Source organism: Sapajus apella, unplaced genomic scaffold, assembly GCF_009761245.1.
Source record: "Sapajus apella isolate SASKATOON/1434 unplaced genomic scaffold, GSC_monkey_1.0 scaffold68, whole genome shotgun sequence".
In the NCBI taxonomy this organism is placed as follows: domain Eukaryota; kingdom Metazoa; phylum Chordata; class Mammalia; order Primates; family Cebidae; genus Sapajus; species Sapajus apella.
The window spans coordinates 851905-870955 of record NW_022437008.1 but is presented as its reverse complement, the minus strand read 5'-3'; the positions used below and the strand labels follow the sequence as shown (position 1 = coordinate 870955).

The 19051-nt window shown below is 52.9% G+C and overlaps 2 protein-coding genes across 12 annotated transcripts in view; one reads left to right on the top strand and one right to left on the bottom strand.

Annotated features, from left to right (window-relative positions):
• Nucleotides 1-2381, bottom strand: part of LOC116530855 (carcinoembryonic antigen-related cell adhesion molecule 8-like) — a 9447-nt gene extending 7066 nt beyond the window's left edge. For both annotated transcript variants that reach the window (XM_032249306.1, XM_032249308.1), the window contains exons 1-2: nt 2205-2381; nt 936-1295 (exon numbers count right to left, since the gene is read on the bottom strand). In XM_032249306.1, coding sequence (XP_032105197.1) covers nt 936-1295; nt 2205-2268 — 424 coding nt within the window. In that variant the 5' untranslated portion in view covers nt 2269-2381. The remainder of the gene's footprint in view (nt 1-935; nt 1296-2204) is intronic.
• A 12211-nt stretch (nt 2382-14592) lies between these two features.
• The window catches only part of LOC116530843 (carcinoembryonic antigen-related cell adhesion molecule 6-like), a 75777-nt gene continuing 71318 nt past the window's right edge, over nt 14593-19051 (top strand). For 9 of the 10 annotated variants that reach the window (XM_032249270.1, XM_032249269.1, XM_032249268.1 and 6 more), the window contains exons 1-2: nt 14593-14795; nt 16000-16359. In XM_032249270.1, coding sequence (XP_032105161.1) covers nt 14732-14795; nt 16000-16359 — 424 coding nt within the window. In that variant the 5' untranslated portion in view covers nt 14593-14731. The remainder of the gene's footprint in view (nt 14796-15999; nt 16360-19051) is intronic. The other variant, XM_032249277.1, reaches the window with a different exon arrangement.

Below are 19051 nucleotides of genomic sequence, written 5' to 3'. Positions count from 1 at the left end.
TGAGTAGAAGAGCAGCATCTGTTTGCCTCCAGGAGTGGGCGATTTGGTCCTGATTCCTGGTGTAAAAGGAGCTTACAGCAGAATCGTTCTTCTCTTTCTGCCCTGAAGACACGGACCTCCCCAGCCAGGACCTCTCTTAAGTTCCTCCTCCAGGGGGCTGAGGTCCTAGTAATCCTGTCCATCTGTCCTCTCCTGGGGCTGAGTCTCAGGTGAAGAATGAGGCTCTGTCCTTGCCCAGATGAGGCCCTGGGGGCTGGGCCCTGGCTGGTGACCAGCTCCCTGAGCCATGGTCCTCAAACAGCTCAAATCCTTGCTCCCAGTCAGGTCAGCCAGGAGGCCACAACCCAGTGCTGGCACAGTTTCCTTAGGGTCACCTGGAGTCAGGGGCCCTGGGATAGGTTCCTTAGGGTCACCTGGAGTCGGGAGCCCTGGCCCAGGTTCCTTAGGGTCACCTGGAGTCGGGGGCCCTGGCCCAGGTTCCTTAGGGTCACCTGGAGTCGGGGGCCCTGGCCCAGGTTCCTTAGTGTCACCTGGAGTCAGGAGCGCTGGGACAGGGGTCTGGGGCTGGTCCTTCCAGGGCTGAGTTTCTCTGTGAGGATTCCAGGGGACCCCTCAGGCCAGGCCCTGACCCAGTTCTCCAGGGTCTTTTTCATGGGAAGGGCACAGAATCCTGGCAGAGACCCACCTCCCCTTGCTGAGTTCCCCTCAACAGACTGTCCTTCCTCTGCCGCGAGTGTCTGCAGGGTCTGGATGCAGGAAAGGGATTCTGATATGTGGATGTTTGTCTCCCCTGTGTGTGTCCTGCACTAAATGCCCAAACCCCAACACAGGACAAAATGTAGACGGGGACACAGGCACAACCCAGGCCTGACAACCCCGTGTGTGCGGAGTAGACCTGACCCCCAGCGCCCAGAAGTCACGGAGGAGTCACTCACCCTCCACGTCGAATCGGCCGAGTACTTCTTCATTCGTAAGATTTGTGTCTATGACCTGTAGGGTGTAGCTTCCTGTGTCATTTGGGATGACGCTCTGGATCAGCAGGGATGCATTGGCGTACACTGTCTCTCGACCGCTGTATGCGGGCCCTGGGGTAGTTATTTGAGATCTCACTACATATCCTATAATTCGCTGTTTGGCATCCACCATTTCCCCTTTGTACCAGTTGTAGCCAAGAGGGTCCTGGGGCAGGTTGTGGACAAGCAGAAGAACCTCCTTCCCCTCTGCGACAATGGGTGGCACAGCTTCAATACTGAGCTGGGCAGCGGTGGGCGGGTTCCAGAAGGTGAAAAGTGAGGCTAGGAGGGAGAGAGAGCATCAGTCAATATTGGGACCTGTGTATTGGGGTGGAAAGATGGGGCCCTGGGTCTCAAGCAGGTCTCTCCACCCACCCCCATCTTGAGTGTGTGAGTGTGTGTGTGAGTGTGTGTGAGTGTGTGTGTGTGTGTGTCCTACTGGATCAACGTCAGCAGTGTGCCCCTCCCATTCCTTCAGCACCTCTGACCTTCGCATTTCCCTCTTTGGAATCCTCTTCCCCAGGGGTCTGCACGGCTCCCTCCACACTGCAGGACCTGCTCACATCAGGGCATCCCTAGGAGACCCCTTCCCTGACACCTCCTCTGGAGACCCTGGGTCTTCCCTTTCTGACCTCTCCCGGCTCTGTTCCCTCCAGGGTGCTTGTCAACACCGGACCTCACACTCTAGATCTCTTTGCGTGTCTGTCTTCCTCCCCATGAGAGCGTGAGCTCCGTGACAGCAGGGACTTATGTGATCTTGGTTGCACCCCGGTGCCTGGGACCATCTGCGAACTCCTGTGGATGAGCTCATGAGAGTTCCCAGGGCCCTCCACATACTGGGGCTTATTTGCCAATGTCTGAAGTTGGTGGCTAGGGATAATGTTTTATGCCCTGGTTATGTTTTTATGTGAAATGTCATATGATATAGTTATTATTATCATGTTTCAGAATGTAGCAGCTAGTGCTCATTAGCCAGGAAAAGAGAGCATGTGAGATTTTCTTGACCTTTTCCAATTCCAGTTCAATGTGATTTTCCTGTTCTGGTTTCCTGTTCCTCTCTCGTGTCCTCTCCCACATTCAAGCTTCAAGAGAAGTCCCTTTGTCCCCTCTCAGAGCCCTGTCCTCCCAAGGAGACCCCAGCCAGTCTCTCTGGCCCTCCTCCCACCTGGTCCCAGGGAGTCCTCCCCTCACCTGTGAGCAAGAGCCCCTGCCAGGGGATGCACGTTCTGCAGGGATGGGCTGAGGCGGGCCCCATGGTCTCCGCTGCCTGCTTGTCCTCTGTGTACAGAAGCTTGGGCTCCAGGAACGCTCTTGTCAGGGCTGCTGTGACTCTCAGCTCTGCTGTCCTTCCTCCTCTGTGCTAAGCCTCCTCCCAGGGCAGGAGCACTTTCCAAGGTCACATGGTCCAGGGGTGGGGTCTCTGCTCAGGAGTCCTCTGTCCCCTCCCTTCTCATTTCTGCCTCTTTTGTCCCTCCTCCTCTACCCCTTCTGCCTATATTCAGTTCCCCAGACAAAGCTTTCAGAAGCAAGGCTGATGGACCCCTGTCCCCTGGGAGGACAACCTGCCTTTCCCAGCGCTGACCTATGCTGTGTTCTGGCCTGAGGTCTGTCACACCAGGGGGCTTACTTACCTTGTGACAGAGAAACCCAGCTGGGCATGGGGTTTCTGCTGGGATGATGCCAGTGCTCCTGTGTCCACACAGAACAGGCCCTGACTGTGGCGGTCACCCGGAAGCGATGTGCTTCTGTTGTGTGGCCGCCACGCATTTAGCCAGTATTCATCGAGGATGTGTCGTATGTCAGACACGGGGCTGGGCCTCGGGATTCCACACAGAGTAGGACGGAAACACTCATGGAGTTTCCCTGAAACAGGGAGACAGGTGCTCCGTGAATGTCGTGGGACTGAGGACCTAATGATAATGAGAGAAGGGCTGTGATTTGGCTCTGAGGATCACAGGGAGCTGCCCCGGGAGATGCCCTTTCAGCTGAGCCCAGGAAGGAGGGGATGTGGGGGCAGGAGCTGCCTGCAGGAGTGGCTTTAGGTGGATGGCCACTGGGCTGCAGGGAGGAGCTGACAGAGTCCGTGTGGGGAGCTCGGAGGGCGAGGAGGAGGTGGGTCGAGTGGTGACGGGTCGAGTGGTGGGAATTCCTGGGGGGCTGTGGGTCCTGCTGAGGGAAGTCAGCAGCCCCTGGGGAGGCTCCAGGCCAGGAGGGACTCTGCTGCCATCTGGTGGACACTCAGGAAAATGTAAACGAAAAAATCAGGAAAGGTTTAATTCAGCATGATCATTAAGCATTGATCACATGTTTGCTCCACGCTTTAAATCCTACAAATCTCTCACGCAAGCCCTTCTCTAGTCTACCACCAATGAATCATCAAAATTGGATTTGCGGTCTTATGTCAGGCCAAGTTCTGTGTGCGCTTCGGGGGATCTGCACAGTATTCACACCTGAGGGCTGGCTGGAATGTGTATTATGGGTAGAAGGGAGGATTCATGTCCATTATCTCACAAGAGTCAGAGTGTTTGGGTGGATAAGTCTCCATCTGACCCCAAAAGTCCTCAGAACAAGGGAGCAGAGCCTGATGAAATCAGAATCCAGGGGTGGGGCTGGGGCTCTGTCCCTCCTCCTCCTCCCTCTCTCTCTGGGGAGTTCTCCCTCATCTCCCTCAGCGGAATTCCTGGGTCTCCTCGTATGAGAAAGATGGTGAGTCCTTACAGACCGACCCAGAGTTTTTTAGCAGAGACATCAGGTTTCAGTGTCAGGAGCACCTGTCACCCCTCAGGTCTCCCCACATCCCTCCTCAGAGACAGATTTAAATGTAGCTGCTTCTGCTTACTTTTGGTTTCCATTTGCATGGAATATTTATTTCTACCCCTTTACCTTCAGTCTGTTAGGATCTTTATGAATAAGTAGAGTTTCTTGCAAGCAGCATATGCTTGGATCATGTTTTTTTAATCTGTTTCACCAGTCTGTATCTTTTAAGTGCAGCATGTAAATGGATTACATTCAAGGTTCATATTGACATGTGAGGTTTTCTTCCTGTCCTAATGATAATTGTCAGCTAGTTACTTTTTTTTTTTTTTTTTTGAGACGGAGTTTCGCTCTTGTTACCCAGGCTGGAGTGCAATGGTGCGATCTCGGTTCACCGCAACCTCCGTCTCCTGGGTTCAAGCAATTCTCCTGCCTCAGCCTCCCGAGTAGCTGGGACTACAGGCGTGCACCACCATGCCCAGCTAATTTTTGTATTGTTAGTAGAGACGGGGTTTCACCATGTTGACCAGGATGGTCTCGATCTCTTGACCTCGTGATCCACCCGCCTCGGCCTCCCAAAGTGCTGGGTTACAGGCGTGAGCCACCGTGCCCAGCCTTTTTTTTTTTTTTTAATGGACTTTTCATTTCCATGTTTAGAACTCCTTTGAGCATTTCTTACAGGACCAGTTTAGTGGTGACAGATTCCCTCATCATTTGCTTCTGGGAAAGACTTTATTTCTCTATTTTGAAGTTTATTCTTGCAGGATAAAAAAAAATTCAAAGTTGATGTTTATGGTTGTTTTTTCTTTAAGTACTTTGAAAATAAATTCTCAATCCCTTCTGGCTTGTAGGGATTCTGCTGAGAATTCTACTGCTAGTGTGATGGGGTTTCCTTTACAGGTGATTAAACACTTTTCTCTGGCTGATTTTCAAATTTTTTCCTTCATGTTGACCTTAGACAGTCTAATAACTACAGTTGTGGTGAGGTCCTTCTTGCAATCTACCTGCCTGATGTTCTTTAAGCCTTTTCTATCTGAATGCCTAGATGTCTAACTAGACTAGCTAAGTTTTCCTCAATAATTTCCTCAAATAGGTTGACCAAACTTTATGGTTTTTCTCTTCCCTCAGAAATACCTGTAATTCATAGGTTTGGATGTTTTACTTAGTCCCACGCCTATCAAAAGCTTTGTTCACTTTTTAATTCTGTTTCTTTATTTTTGTCTTAATAGATTAATTCTAAAGACCTGTCTTCAAGTTCTGAGATTCTTTCTTCTGCTAGGTCTGGTCTGTTGTTAAAACTTTCAACTGTATTTTGTAATTCTTTCAATGATTTTTTTTTTTTTAATTTCCAGAATTTCCAGTTGGTTGTTTATTTAATATCTATCTCTCTGGTAAATTTCTAATTTGTATCCTGAATTGATTTTCTGATTTCTTTGTATTAGTTTTCTTTTTTCTTTTTTTTTTTTTTTTGAGACGGAGTCTCGCTCTTGTTACCCAGGCTGGAGTGCAATGGTGCAATCTCGGCTCACTGCAACCTCCGCCTCCTGGGCTGAGGCAATTCTCCTGCCTCAGCCTCCTGAGTAGCTGGGATTACAGGCACGTGCCACCATGCCCAGCTAATTTTTTGTATTTTTAGTAGAGATGGGGTTTCACCATTTTGACCAGGATGGTCTCGATCTCTTGACCTCGTGATCCACCCGCCTCGGCCTCCCAAAGTGCTGGGATTACAGGCGTGAGCCACCGCGCCCGGCCTCTTTGTATTAGTTTTCATATTTATTTGGATCTTATTGAGCTTCTTGAAAATCAATATTTTTAATTCTTTATCTGGTATCTTAAAGATTTCATTTTCATTAGAACCTATTGCTGGATAGTTACTGTGATCTTTTTGGAGTGTTATTATAACATCCTGTTTTTTTATACTTTGAGAATTGTTACACTGGTTCCTTCTCATTTGTAGAAATAGTCAATTCTTTTTATTTTTGAATTACTTTTGCTTTGATGGAATTTTTTTTTCCTGAAGATACTATTATATTGTATGTTGAGTATGGTCATTTGGCTTTCTTTCTGGGTGCTTTCAGTGGCAGAGACTCTCTATGAACTCTTTGGTTATAGATAGCCTTAACATGGTGGCTTTTTCAAATGCCAGTGACTATAGTAGTGCATTGAAGGAGAAGGGGGTTGCTCATGCTCCCAATCCAGGAGAATTCATTTGGCATCTACCTTCTTCCCACTCCTTGGTTATCAAGACTAAGCAACCAGGATTCTGAATTTGGGGACAGGCAAGTTTATTTGCAGAGGCCAGTGATAGACAATGCCACCAGGGCCTCAGTGAAGAGGGCAGGAAGGCTCAGGACACTGGGGGTTAAGTGAAACCACACCCATGATCTACAGCACCCATGGATGCTCCTCCATTGCTCACCTTTCTGTTGATATCAGATGGGCACATCTGCCGTGCCTTCACAGAAGGACACAGGCTAGGAGCTGTGCATGGCCTTCATCCCCGGAACTGTGTGAGGACAGCAGGTGGGGAAGACCATGGGTCTTCCTGGGTCCTGTAGGACCAGAACATTCATCACGCACACTGACCTCATAGATGGGAATGGCTGCCCTGGGGCTGGGCTGGCGGGGCCTGGGCTGGGGAAAGAGGACATCAGGGAACAGGGAGGAAGGGTCATCCAGGCCCAGCCTGGATGGTTCTTGTCTCTGACCATCCGGAACTTACTTCCCTGCATCTACCTTTGGTCATTTACCCTCAGCAATGACCGGCTCTGTGTCCTGAGCTCAGCCTCTCAACCTAGACACAGCACCCTAGTCCCTGTCCTGGATACATCCACCCCATGCCCTGATAACCCAGGACCCATTGCTTCTAGGGTGAAAAGGGTCCAGGAGAGAGAAGCTGAGGAAAGACCTGAAGAAGTCGCATCTGTCCTGGCCAGAGGGGAAAAACCGTCCGCTGCTGAACCAGGGGAATGTTGACCCAGGAGAGAGACAGAGGACCCAAGAAAGCAGTCAGACCACCGGGGTTAGCCTGAGAGGAAGGGTCAAGGCCCCTGAGGGAAGGCAGGGGAATCCCAAGGAACAGAGGGAGAGCCCAGGGCTGGCTGCATGTGCAGGACACTGGGGGACCACATGTGTCTTGGATTCTCCCTGAACTCAGTGTCCCTGCCATGGCCAGACCCTCTGCTCAGGCCTGGACATGCTGAAATGGGACAATGGCCTTGTTCTCTCTCTCCACCATTTGGCAAAAGATGTAAAAGACATTCCAGGACATGCTGTCCCGGCAGGCCCAGGTTCTCTCTCCCACACCCCAGGGGCTGCAGTTACTGCGTCAGCCATGGTGGGTGCCGACCCCGCCCAGCCTGTCCAGGCCCTTCCACTCTCCACTGTGTGACCCTGCCCAGGACTACCCCTCAGATCCTGAGCCTTGATGCAGACAATGTACTGTATCTTAATCTGGGCTGGGCTTTCATGAGCACATGGGAATGCAGACGTTACTGCTACGTTCATTTTACTTCACAAAAAAGACGTATAAAATCAGCCAGGTGCAGCGGCGCATGCCTGTAATCCCAGCACTTTGGGAGGCTGAGGCAGGCAGATAACTTGAGGTCAGGAGCTTCAGACCAGCCTGGCCAACATGGTGAAACTCTGTCTCTACTAAAAATACAAAAATTACCCAGGCGTGGTAGCGGGTGCCCGTAATCCCAGCTACTCCGGGGGCTGAGGCCGGAGAATTGCTTGAACCCACGAGGCAGACATTGCAGTGAAACGAGATCGTGGCACTGCACTCCAGCCTGGGCAACAGAGTGAGATCCCGTCCCCCCCCCCACAAAAAAAGAGAATTATAAAATCTTTTTGCGTTCAACAACAACAACAACAAAATGCACAAAACAAACACCAGCTCTTATCAAATTTACACAACTCTCCCAGAGAACAGGAAAGGAAGAATACACATTAACTCATTTTTGTGGCAGTAAAACCACGTGAAAAGCAGACCGGGACACAACGAGGAGGTAAGATTGCAGGCTTTGCTTGGGAACAGAGAGGGAAAATCCACAAATAAAATATGACCAAAAGGAGCCAGGATTTACTGCGGTGAGTTTATTCCCCAGGTATTCAAGGTGATTTTAACACCTGAAAATCAACCATTGCCTTTGCTACATCAACAGATTAGCTAGAAAAACATCATAATTAGCAGAACAGAAGCAAAATGGCCTTTCCTGAAATTCCGCATCATTCCATCATGATGGAGACAGTGCAGACACCAATGACAAATAATAAAAAGAGGGACCTCCATCACCTGGTAAACATGTCCTCACAGCTCCAGCAAGCACCCGGCTTCCCAGTGAATCACTGCAGCCTCCCTTTCATCAGCCCCAGGCAAGGCTGCCTGCGATGGCCACACAGGCTCCAACCCAGGGTCCTCACTTTCCCACAGAGGCTCTCTCGTGGCCACCCCATGGGGACAGCATGAGGGCAGGGCAGAGCCTTTGATGCCCACACATGGCAGAAGCTGAGGCCAGAGCCATGGGGTCTGGAGAGCAGAGCTGCTGGGGTCAGATTCCTGAGGACACCCAGGCCTAAGGGGAGGTGGCTCCCTGGATGGGGGCAACCAGGCTCCGGGCTCCGACCTCAAAGCCCACATGGGAGAAGCCACCACTCTAGGCCTTTCCTAGGGTGACTCTGACAGGACAGCAGGGGTGTGACACATGGCAGGATTCCTGAATGCACCCGAGATGAAGGGGTCACCAGGGGACACTGTTCTTGTGGCAGATCAGGAAGGAGTGAAGACACCATGCCAGGCCCCCATAGCGTGACTGGGACTGACCCAGACCACTTGCCTGCATGCATTACCCTCGGTAAGTCACATGGCCAAGCCCAGGACCCATGTGGGAGGAGGAGAACAGGATCCCCTTTAGTGATGGAACCCAGGGTCAGTGCGCAGAGAGGCCATGAAGGAGTGGTCCAACCTACAGTACAAACCATCATCTATCATAAGTAGACGCCCTGCTCCATGACCCCTGCATTTAAATAAATGTTTGTTAAATGTGTCAAATGCCCTCACCCTGAGATCTCACCTGTGTGTAGGCCTATCACACACACAAACACACATACACACACCCAGAGAACTTGCAGGGTCCTGGACACAGGAACGCAGACATTACACCAGGCAGGCATCAGAGGCAGAGCGAACAGCATGAATGACCCACACAGTGCCCTAGGGCCCATCAGCTCAGAGACCCTAGGCAGGGGGGAGACTCAGAGAGGGTGGGGCCTGCAGGGAGGGGGCTGCAGGAAGCTGGGCACTGCCCTCCAGGGAGGCAAGAGCACTGTTCCCATCAGAAAGCACATCTTCCTGCAGCAGCTGCACAGACACAGGAGCCCCCCTGGCCGCCCTGGGCCAGGGTGTGGATTCTGGATTTCATGCCCCTATGGGTGGGACTGAGATTTTCAGTGACATCCAAGGGGAGCCTGTGATTCCAAGCTTAAACTACTGTGCCTACAAAACAGGAAATAACCCTACTTTTCCTGTTAAATCTCAAAGGCCCTAAGCACAAGCTAGCACCTTCTAAATCAGATGTTCAGTCACTCCAGGGGTCCTCCCACGCCCCCGCTCTGACATGCAGGTGCAGAGTGGCTGACACCTGTCCCTGCTCCTCCCCTTGGCTCAGCTGCTGCCCCTCCTGGGGTGACTGATGATCAGGACAAGGGAGCCTAGAGCTGGCCCCATGACTGACAGGAAGGCAGGACTCGGCCTCTATTCAGAAGATTGGGGGTGTCCGGAGAGTTGGGCATCCCACAGAGTTGCACAGGATGATGGGGACAGAGGGTGACATAGGACTCAGGGCATCAGATGGGTCAGGAGGCTCAGCTGGGAGCTCAAGAACAGTACAGACCTGAGGAGCCTCAGTGGGAAAGAAGCGCTGAAGTGAGAAGTTCCGGCATGTTTCAGGGACAAGGCTGAGTGCACCAAGGAAGCGCTCCCACCCCGGTGTAGCCTGCAGCACTGGGCAGGCTGTGGGCCTCCCCTCTGCCCATCCTCTCACGGCTCCTGCCTCCTGGGACACGGCTCCTGCCCTAACGTGCATCCCTCGTCTCACTCCACACAAAAGGGCCTCTAGGGTCCCTCTCCTGCACTGCATGGAGGGTAGGCCACGTTCCCACAGACCACCCAGCAACGGGGTCCTGTGGAGGTGGGGTTGGGAGTATCACACGACCCTCATGCCTGGGGTCTGACTCTGGGGGTGACAGATTAGCCTGGAGGCCACTGGTGCCCTCTGTCCCTGAGGGAAACCTGCACCCTTGTGGCTGCCACATCCCTCCTGATTCTTCCAGCTGAGAATCCTTGAAATCCCTGGGAGGACGCATCCCCCACTGGGAAAGTCCCGTGTGGAAGGTTCCACAGCAGCCCAGCCAAGGCCCTCGGACACAGATCCTGAGTGACAGAACCTTTAGAGACAGAGGCACACGGCCATGTCCCCAGCGCCCACACAGGGCAGGGGCATCCGGACCCTGAGTGCGCAGCTCCTGCGCCTGAACCCAGCTCCTCCCCGATGACGTGGGCGCTGGACCTTATCAAAGGTCATGAAATTTTACCCTTATCTATCTGTTCTTCTAAGAGTTGAATACATTTTTCAATTACATTTTGGCATTTGATCCACTTTGAGTTAATTCTGGTATGGGCTGGGGAAGCAGGGCACTGTCACCACACAGGGGCTGGGAGTGAGACACCGACAGTGTCCAGTCACTGATTACATTTACTTAGGGGGACATATTCTTATTTAAGGAAAGATCTAAAAGTATATGAATTTGAGCATAAATAGGAAAAAAGCATAAAGCAAAAAGAGCAAAAAGTCTCAAAGAGAGAGAGACAGAGAGAGAGAGCGCATCAGTGGCTACCAAGGGCTGGGGCAAGGGAAAGTGAGGAGTTATTGATCAATAGTATAAAATTTCTATGTGAGATATGAAAATTTTCTGGAAAAATATAGTGGTGAGGATGTAGAATATTGTGAATGTAATTAATGGCATTTAATTGTACACTTAACATGATTAATGTTGCATATTTTCTTATACATTTGACCACATCTATAAAGCACTTGGAGAGGGAAAGCCCACCATGTAAAATATACCCATCCTAATCAGATAGTCCTCATTATACCCATGTGCAGGCCCTCATGACCTTCTGTACAGAAATAACCAAGGATTTAAGGACATGAGACTTCCCAGCCAATTGCAGATGCACAACATAAATTATCTGCAAAGAGACTGAGAGTTAAGCTGGGGGCACAGACCTCAGCACCGCCAGGATACACATCCTTCTCATAGATCTGACTTTATCTGACCCAGCCCCCTGTCCAGATCTTGCTGTGGGTTGGGACAAGGGAAATCATGAAGCCTGTCCCCGGGGCACTCTGTGTGAGCACAGGAGACCCCCATACTAGGTCTCCACACACAGCTCTGACCACAAGGCCTTGTGAGGGGGACTGTAGCACAGGCTCAGCGATCACACCAGAGAATCAGCTACAGAGAGGGACACGGAGCTGGAGGCGCTGATGGATGACACGGAGTAGGGTCCCTGCAGTTCACAGCTCACCCTGGCATAGGTGCCCCCTCCCCCTGACCCAGGCACCCCGACACAGCTCCCTCCTGGGGCCTCCTCCTTGGTGACACATCAGCATCCCTCACTCAAGCTGTCCAGAGAGAGCAGCACCTTGGACAGCACCAACCCCAGCTTCCCCCTTCCTCCCTCACAGGGCTCAGGACTCAGAACAAATGGCAGAGGCCAGTAAGTCCAGAGACGGTAACAGGGCAAAGATCCAGGGGCAGCTGCCTGGAACGGGAGCAGGTGAAGCCACAGGGAGAAGATGGTGCTGGAAGGAAAACCCAGGAATGGGCAGGAGAGGAGAGGAAGACACAGACTCTGTTAGGTTGTAGTCCAGGGTGGGACTGTGAGTGTGAAGCTATCTAAGCAGGTGAGGCCACGTCCCATGAACAAGGAGCTCGCACCTCCCCTGATGCAGGGATACCGAGAGTGTGTGGTGCTGCATCCCCAGAGTCGGGGTCCCCTGTTCTGGTCCCCAGGGAGTGAGAAGTGAGGTTGTCTTGTCCCTGCTCCTCTCTGTTCCTCTGACATTTACCTTCCTCCTCGTGCCCCTCCATCTCCAATATGATTTGGATCTATATCCCCGCCCAAATCTCGCGTCAAATTGTAAACCCCAGTGTTGGAGGTGGGGCCTGGTGGGAAGTGATTCGATTATGTGACTAGATTTTCTGCCTTTTTTTGAGACGCAGTCTTGCTCTGTCACCCAGCCTAAAGTGCAGTGGCAGGATCTCGGCTCACTACAACCTCCACATCCCAGGTTCAAGCAATTCTGCCTCAGCCTCCTGAGCAGCTGGGACTACAGGCACTCCCCACCACAACCAGCTAATTTTTAATTTTATTTCTAGTAGAGATGGGGTTTCACCATATTGGCCAGGCTGGTCTCGAACTCCTGACCTCATGATCCACCTGCCTCACCCTCCCAAAGTGCTGGGATTAAAGGCATGAGCCACTGCGCCCAATGGATTTTCTGCTTTGATGCTGTTTCTGTGACAGCGGTCTTGCGTGATCTGGTTGTTTAAAAATGGGAGCGCCTCTCCCCCCTCTCTCTTACTCATGCTCTGCCATGAAGATGTGCCAGTTTCCCCTTCACCCTCCAGAATGACTGTAAGTTTCCTGAAGCATCCCCAGGAGCAGAAGCCGCTATGCTTCCTGTACAACTGCAGAACGATGAGCGAATTAAATCTCTTTTCTTTATAAATTACCCAGTCTCAGGTATTTCTTTACAGCAATGCAAAGACAGACTAATACGTTCTTCTACTCCCAGACCCCTGCCCAGCACTCAGACCCAGACATCACTGCTCCCTACCCCCACTGGGGGCCTGCACAGTGCAGCCTCCTGCAGACAAAAACAAACTCACAAAAGGCGACAAAAATCTGCATTTGGGGGCATCTCATTGAGAAAGAGGGGGGACAGTATACTTGGAGCCACAGAGACTGGGGCTCACCGAGCTGGAACCCGGTGGCACTTTGGCATAACGTGCGGGACCCGTGTTCAAGGCTGCCGTCCTCGCTTCCCTCCCTGTCCACCAGAGGGAGGCAGAGTTCTTCCCAGCCTGAAACCTCCCAGGGGCTGCTGACCTCCCTCATCTGGGCCCATAGCCCAGCAGGGTCCACTCTCACCCAGGTCAGCTTGGCCCACATTCTCCTCGCCCTCCAAGCTCCACACAGGGACCCTGTCAGCTCCTCCCTGCCCAGCGGCCGCCGACCTTCGAAGGCAGCTCCTGCCCCTGACACCTCTCCTTCCCTGGGCTCAGCCAAAAGGGCATTTTCCAGGACAGCTCGGGCTCTCACAAGCTCCGACGCCCCCAGTGCTGTCACCTCACAGCCCTTCTCATTATCATTAACTCCTCAGTCCCACGAAGTTCACTGAGCGCCTGTCTCCCTGTTACAGAGAATCTCCGTGAGTGCAAGGGCCACGTCTATCCTGCTCTCTGTGGAATCCCAGGGCCCAGCCCGGTGCTTGACACGGAACAGATGCTCAATAAATACTAGTCAAATGTGTGGGAGATCTCTAACAAGAAGCATATCACCTCCGTGTTGCCCAGGGTCAGAGTCTGTTCCATGTGGACGCAGGGGCACTGGCGCCAGCACGGGAGGAGGCCAGCAAGTGCCCGCGGCTGCCCCAGAGACGGGTCCTGAACTCCGGAGCTTCAGGAGGAAAGGCAGAGCCCTGTGGGAATAGAACCTGGACCACCCTGACCCTGCAGCCTAATTAATCCAGGGTTCAGGGCCCGCTCACACCACGTGGACCCTTGGTCAGCATCCCTGGAGCAGCTCCTGACAAGGCTACAGGTCTCCGCTCGCCCTCCAGGGGGCGACATAGCATACAGACAACACTCAGGAAATGGATTCCCCTGGACAAGAACCTGGCTTTGCTAAGGAGGTGGAGATGGAGCCTGCTTTCCATCCCTTGCTCCAACGGACCCTTCTGATCTCTCCCACGTACCTGCTCTGTCCCTTTCTGGGTCCTGTGAGGACCCTGCTCTGCCAGGGGTCCCTGTGGAACTTCTGACTCCCTCCCAGTACCACCATGGGCGAGGGGGCGGGGTAACCACAGGACAGTCAGCCTCACAGAGGACAGAGACCACCCAGTATGGTCACGAAGAATATGGACAGGCCCTGAGGCACAGCTCAGCCAACAGACACGGAGAGGGTGAGTCCCCCTGGAGCCTTCCCCAAAGACAGCAGAGCCCAGAGCCTCCCACCTCCCTCCACCACTGTCCTCTCTTTCCAGGACACACAGGACACCTCCCCCTCCACATGCAGGAGCTGGGGCCTCCTGAGACCCCTGGGGCTGGGCCTCCATCCCTGGGTCAGAGGCCAGGCTGATGACACTGGAGACAGAGGGCTGGTCCCTCCCCAGCCACCACCCAGTGAGCCCTTCTCTATTCCCCAAAGCCACCTCTGTCACCTTCCTGCCAGGTGTCATCCCACCTTTCCAGAGCACTGGAGAGCATGGGGAGACTGGGGGCCCAGCTGGGTTTCTCTGTCATGGAGGAAAATAATCCCCCTGGTGTGACAGCCCAAGGACAGAACACAGCAGAGGTCAACACTGGGGAAGGCAGATTGTCCTCCCAGGGGATGGGGTCCATCCCTGCTATTCAAAGCTTTGTCTGGGAAACCGAAAATAGAAGGGAAAAAGGAGGAGGGACAAAAGAGGCAGAAATGAGAGGGGAGGGGACAGAGGATTCATGAATAGAGACCACACCCATGGCCACGTGATCCTAAGAAGTGCTCCTGCCCTAGAAGTAGACTCAGGGCAGAGGAAGGACGGACAGCAGACCAACAGTCACGGCAGCCCTGACAAGAGCGTTCCTGGAAACCGAGCTCTTCTCCATAGAGGACAGAGCAGGCAGCAGAGACCATGAGGCTCCCCTCAGCCCCTTCCCACAGATGGCGCATCCCCTGGCAGAGGCTCCTGCTCATAGGTGAGGGGAGGACAACCTGGAGGAGGGTGGGAGGAGGGAGCATAGAGACTGGCTGGGGTCTCCTGGGGAGGATGGGGTTCTGAAAGGGACAGAGGGCTCCTGTTGGAGCCTGAATAGGGAAGAGGACATCAGAGAGGGACAGGAATCACACCAGAAAAATCACATTGAGCTGGAATTGGAAAGGGGCAGGAAAACCTCAAGTGTTTGATTTCCCTAGTTAATCATTACTGGCCACTACATGTTTAAAAATCATAATAATTGCATCAGATGACACTTTAAATAAAAGCATAGCTGGGCGCAGTGGTGCATGCCTGTAGTCCCAGCTACTCGGAGGCTGAGGCGGGAGGATTCTCTTGAGTCCAGGAGTTCTGGGCTGTAGTGCGCTAGGCCAGTCAGGTGTCCGCACTAAGTTCAGCATCAACATGGTGACCTCCCGGGAGCGGGGGACCACCACATTGCCTAAGGAGGGGTGAACCGGCCCAGGCTGGAAACGGAGCAGGTCAGAACTCCCGTGCTGATCAGTAGTGGGATCGTGCCTGTGAACAGCCACTGCACTCCAGCCTGGGCAACATGGAGACCCTGTCTCTTTGGAAAAAAGAAAGAAAGAAAGAAAAAAGCATAATCCGGGCATACAACACTGTCCTCACCCGCCTACCACAGACACTGGCAAATAAACCCCAGGCCGTGCAGGGTCCTGGGAAGGCTCAAGAGCTCATCCACAGGATCTGCAGCCTGTCCCAGGCATTGGGGTGCAATCAAGATCACACAAGTTCCTGTCCTCACAGAGCTTACACTCTCCTGGGGAGGAAGACAGACACGCAAAGAGATCTAGAATGTGAGGTCAGGTGTTGACACGAGCCCTGGAAGGAACAGAGCCGGGAAAGGTCAGAAAGGGAAGACCCAGGGTCTCCAGAGGAGGCGTCAGGGAAGGGGTCTCCCAAGAATCCCCTGATGTGAGCAGGATCTGAGGGCGGTGGGGAGGGAGCCGTGCAGACCCCTGAGGAAAAGGATTCCACACAGGGAAATGCCAAGGTCAGAGGTGCTGAGGGTCACACTGCTGACCTTGGTCCAGTAGGACACACACACACACACACACACACCCCTAAGGTAGAGGGGTGAAGAGACCTGCTCAGGACCCAGGGCCCCATCCTTCCATCCCAGTGCACAGTCCTAATATTGACTGATGCTCTCTCCTGTCTCCCAGCCTCGCTTCTAACCTTCTGGAACCCGCCCACCAGTGCCCAGCTCACTATTGAATCCGTGCCATCCAATGCTGCAGAGGGGAAGGAGGTTCTTCTACTCACCCACAATCTGCCCCAGAATATTGCTGGCTTCAACTGGTACAAAGGGCAAAGCGTGGACGGCAACCGTCGAATTATAGGATATGTAATAGCAACTCAACTAACTACCCCAGGGCCCGCATACAGCGGCCGAGAGACAATATACCCCAATGCCTCCCTGCTGATCCAGAACGTCACCCTGAATGACACAGGATTCTACGCCCTGCAAGTCATAAAGGCGGATCTTGTGAATGAAGAAGCAGCTGGCCAGTTCCGTGTATACCGTGAGTATTTCCCCATGACCTCTGGGTGTTGCGGTCAGTCTGCTTCCCACACACGGGATTCTCAGGGCTGGGCTGTGCCTGTGTCCCCCTCTGCATTACATCCTGTGTTAGGGTTTGGGTATTTAGTGCAGGACACACACAGGGGAGATGAACTTCCACAGATCAGAATCCCCTTCCTGCATCCAGACCCTGCAGACACTCGCTGCAGAGGAAGGACAGTCTGATGGGGGGACTGAGCAGGGGGAGGTCCGCCTCAGCCAAGCACCCCATCGTCTCCCCATGGGCCTGACCCTGAGAAGACCCTGGAGAACTGGGTCAGGGCTGGCCTGACGGGCCCCCTGGGATCACAGAGAAGCCCAGCCCCAGGGCTCCTGACTCCAAGTGACCCAGGGGAGCCTGTGCCAGGGCTGTGTTGTGGCCTCCTGGGCACGGCCAACTGGGAGCAAAGACCTGCCAGCTATCCAAGGGCCATGGCTCCTGGAGCTGGATCCTGGATGCAGAGTCAGTTTCTGGCCAGAGCTGTCCCTGTCCCGTCTCATGTGGGCAAGGACAGAGCCTTGTCCTGCTTTACTCAATGTGGAGAGGACAGACAGACAAGGTTACTAGGGCATGAACCCACTGCCCTGAGGGACACAGGTGACTCCATGGGAAGTTCAGAGTCCCCAGGAGGAGGAACAGAGAGGAGAAGATGCTCCTGGCAGCCACCAGGGATCAGACCAGGGTCCTCTCTCTTGGAGGCAAATAAACATAAATGCTGTTCATTTGGGCAGCTCCTCTGTGCAGAAATGAGGTCAAGTAATTGGAAATATTTTGAGGTTAATTCACAAACAACCTCACAGCCAAATAGCACTTATCCTACTTACTGAAAGGAAATTGAGGGGCAGGGAGACAGTCACTAACAAGGGTCACACAGGCCATAGGTGGCAGATTAGAGACATGTGAGGCCCGTCTGCAGCCAGAGCCGCCTCCTCTCCTCCACCGGGGTTGGGGGGCTGTTTGTTATGAGGCATCTGCAGACCGATACCTGTCGCAGGTTTGCTTCCTTTCGTCTTGGGCATCCACAGCTCAGAGAGGGAGATTCTGGTCTGGAGAGTAAGAAGTAAATAAAGAATTAGTCAGTTTTACTCTAGAACGAAATCACCTTAACTGGCAAGGTCAATGCCAGGATTGTCCAGGCCTCTCCCTTAGATCCACAACCCCCTCACTGCATCTGAAATCCTATGTTTCTCAATGTGTCAGTATCATTCCCATAAGGGGATAAAGTAAAGGACTTCGCTTTCCCTCCCCACTCACACTCTGCACCAACACAGGCTCTCTCATGAAGAAATGAATGAATAGATGGATGGATGGATGAATGAATGAGGGAATGAATGAATGAATAAATGACCCACACCCTCTATAGAGACTGGATCCTGGATGCAGAATCCTAGGAGGTTCTGGCCACACCTGTTCCCTGTCCATCAGGGCCTGAGATCCATGTTCCATCCCTTTGACCAACCCCCTGTCCCAAAAGTCACCCTATCTCATATGACTCTGGGGTTCCTTGGCCATGGGAGTGTTTTCAAGGCTCCCTAGTCCTGGTGGGGACAGCCAAGGGACTCCTGGTCCCTGGGGTCTCTGAAGTCACTATACCCTGCACGGCTCACTGCCATGGGTGTTTCTGACTGTCTCCTGTTCCTCCACGTTCCTCATCTTCCTCCCTCCTCATTCCAGCTAGGATGCTCATCCCTGAACATCCTCCTCCACTCTTAGGTCTTCCCCAGACACTCCCTTGAACAAGGATGGCTGTCCTGTTTCCTTCCCATTCATGCTGTGGCCTGGCCCACCTCCAAAGCAATAGGAAAAGCACAGAAATCAGCCCAGAGCAGCCACCCCTGCCAGGTTCTACCAAAAGCCAATGTCAACAGGTCACCAGGAGAATGAGCTTCCACTGTGTCCCTGCTGAGGGCTCTTTACCTCCATGAGACCAACGCCTGGAACAGGCCACAGGACAGGGACGAGCGACTCCTCCATCCGCCCTCTACACTGACTCACCAGGGGGTCAGAGACAGAAGGACAGGTCTGCAGTCCCCAAAGCCCACATGCTCATTTCACCCATTTCACTACCTACTCCATCTTCATCCTGGTGTGGGACTCACGTCCTCCAGTGGATCCCGGGACCTCCCCCAGGTGGAGCTGGCCAGGCAGGTGCTGTCTGATGGGTTTGCTGCCCATTTCGCATACACCTGTGTCCCCATGATGATGCTACTGTCTAAGGGTCCCTGGGACTGAGAAGTGCACCAGTCACTGGCGTCTCCCTCAGACTCTGCCCAGTTATACAAACTTAAACTCTAGTTGTGTTTTCTGAGGTTGAGAGGAGAGGAAGAGAGCATTTCACACGCCTGTTTTGGGCTCCTCCCCTATTTGCCTAACTCTGCACAGGAATTAGGGGCAGGGAGCGCTTTCTAAATTCACTAACATAACACAGACCGCTTCTGCTAATTTGGCATCATTCCTCTATTTATGCAATTGACACACCTAAGACTTCCTCTCTGACCGGTTCTGTTCTTCTGACAGGACTCACACCGCTCTCTCTACTCAGGGAGCCACTGATTTCAAACCTTCAGCATTTTCCTTTGAGCATGATGTGATCCCACTGGAACTCAGTGCAGACCCAAACCTTAGTATACGATCAAGAAAAGAACTACTTCCG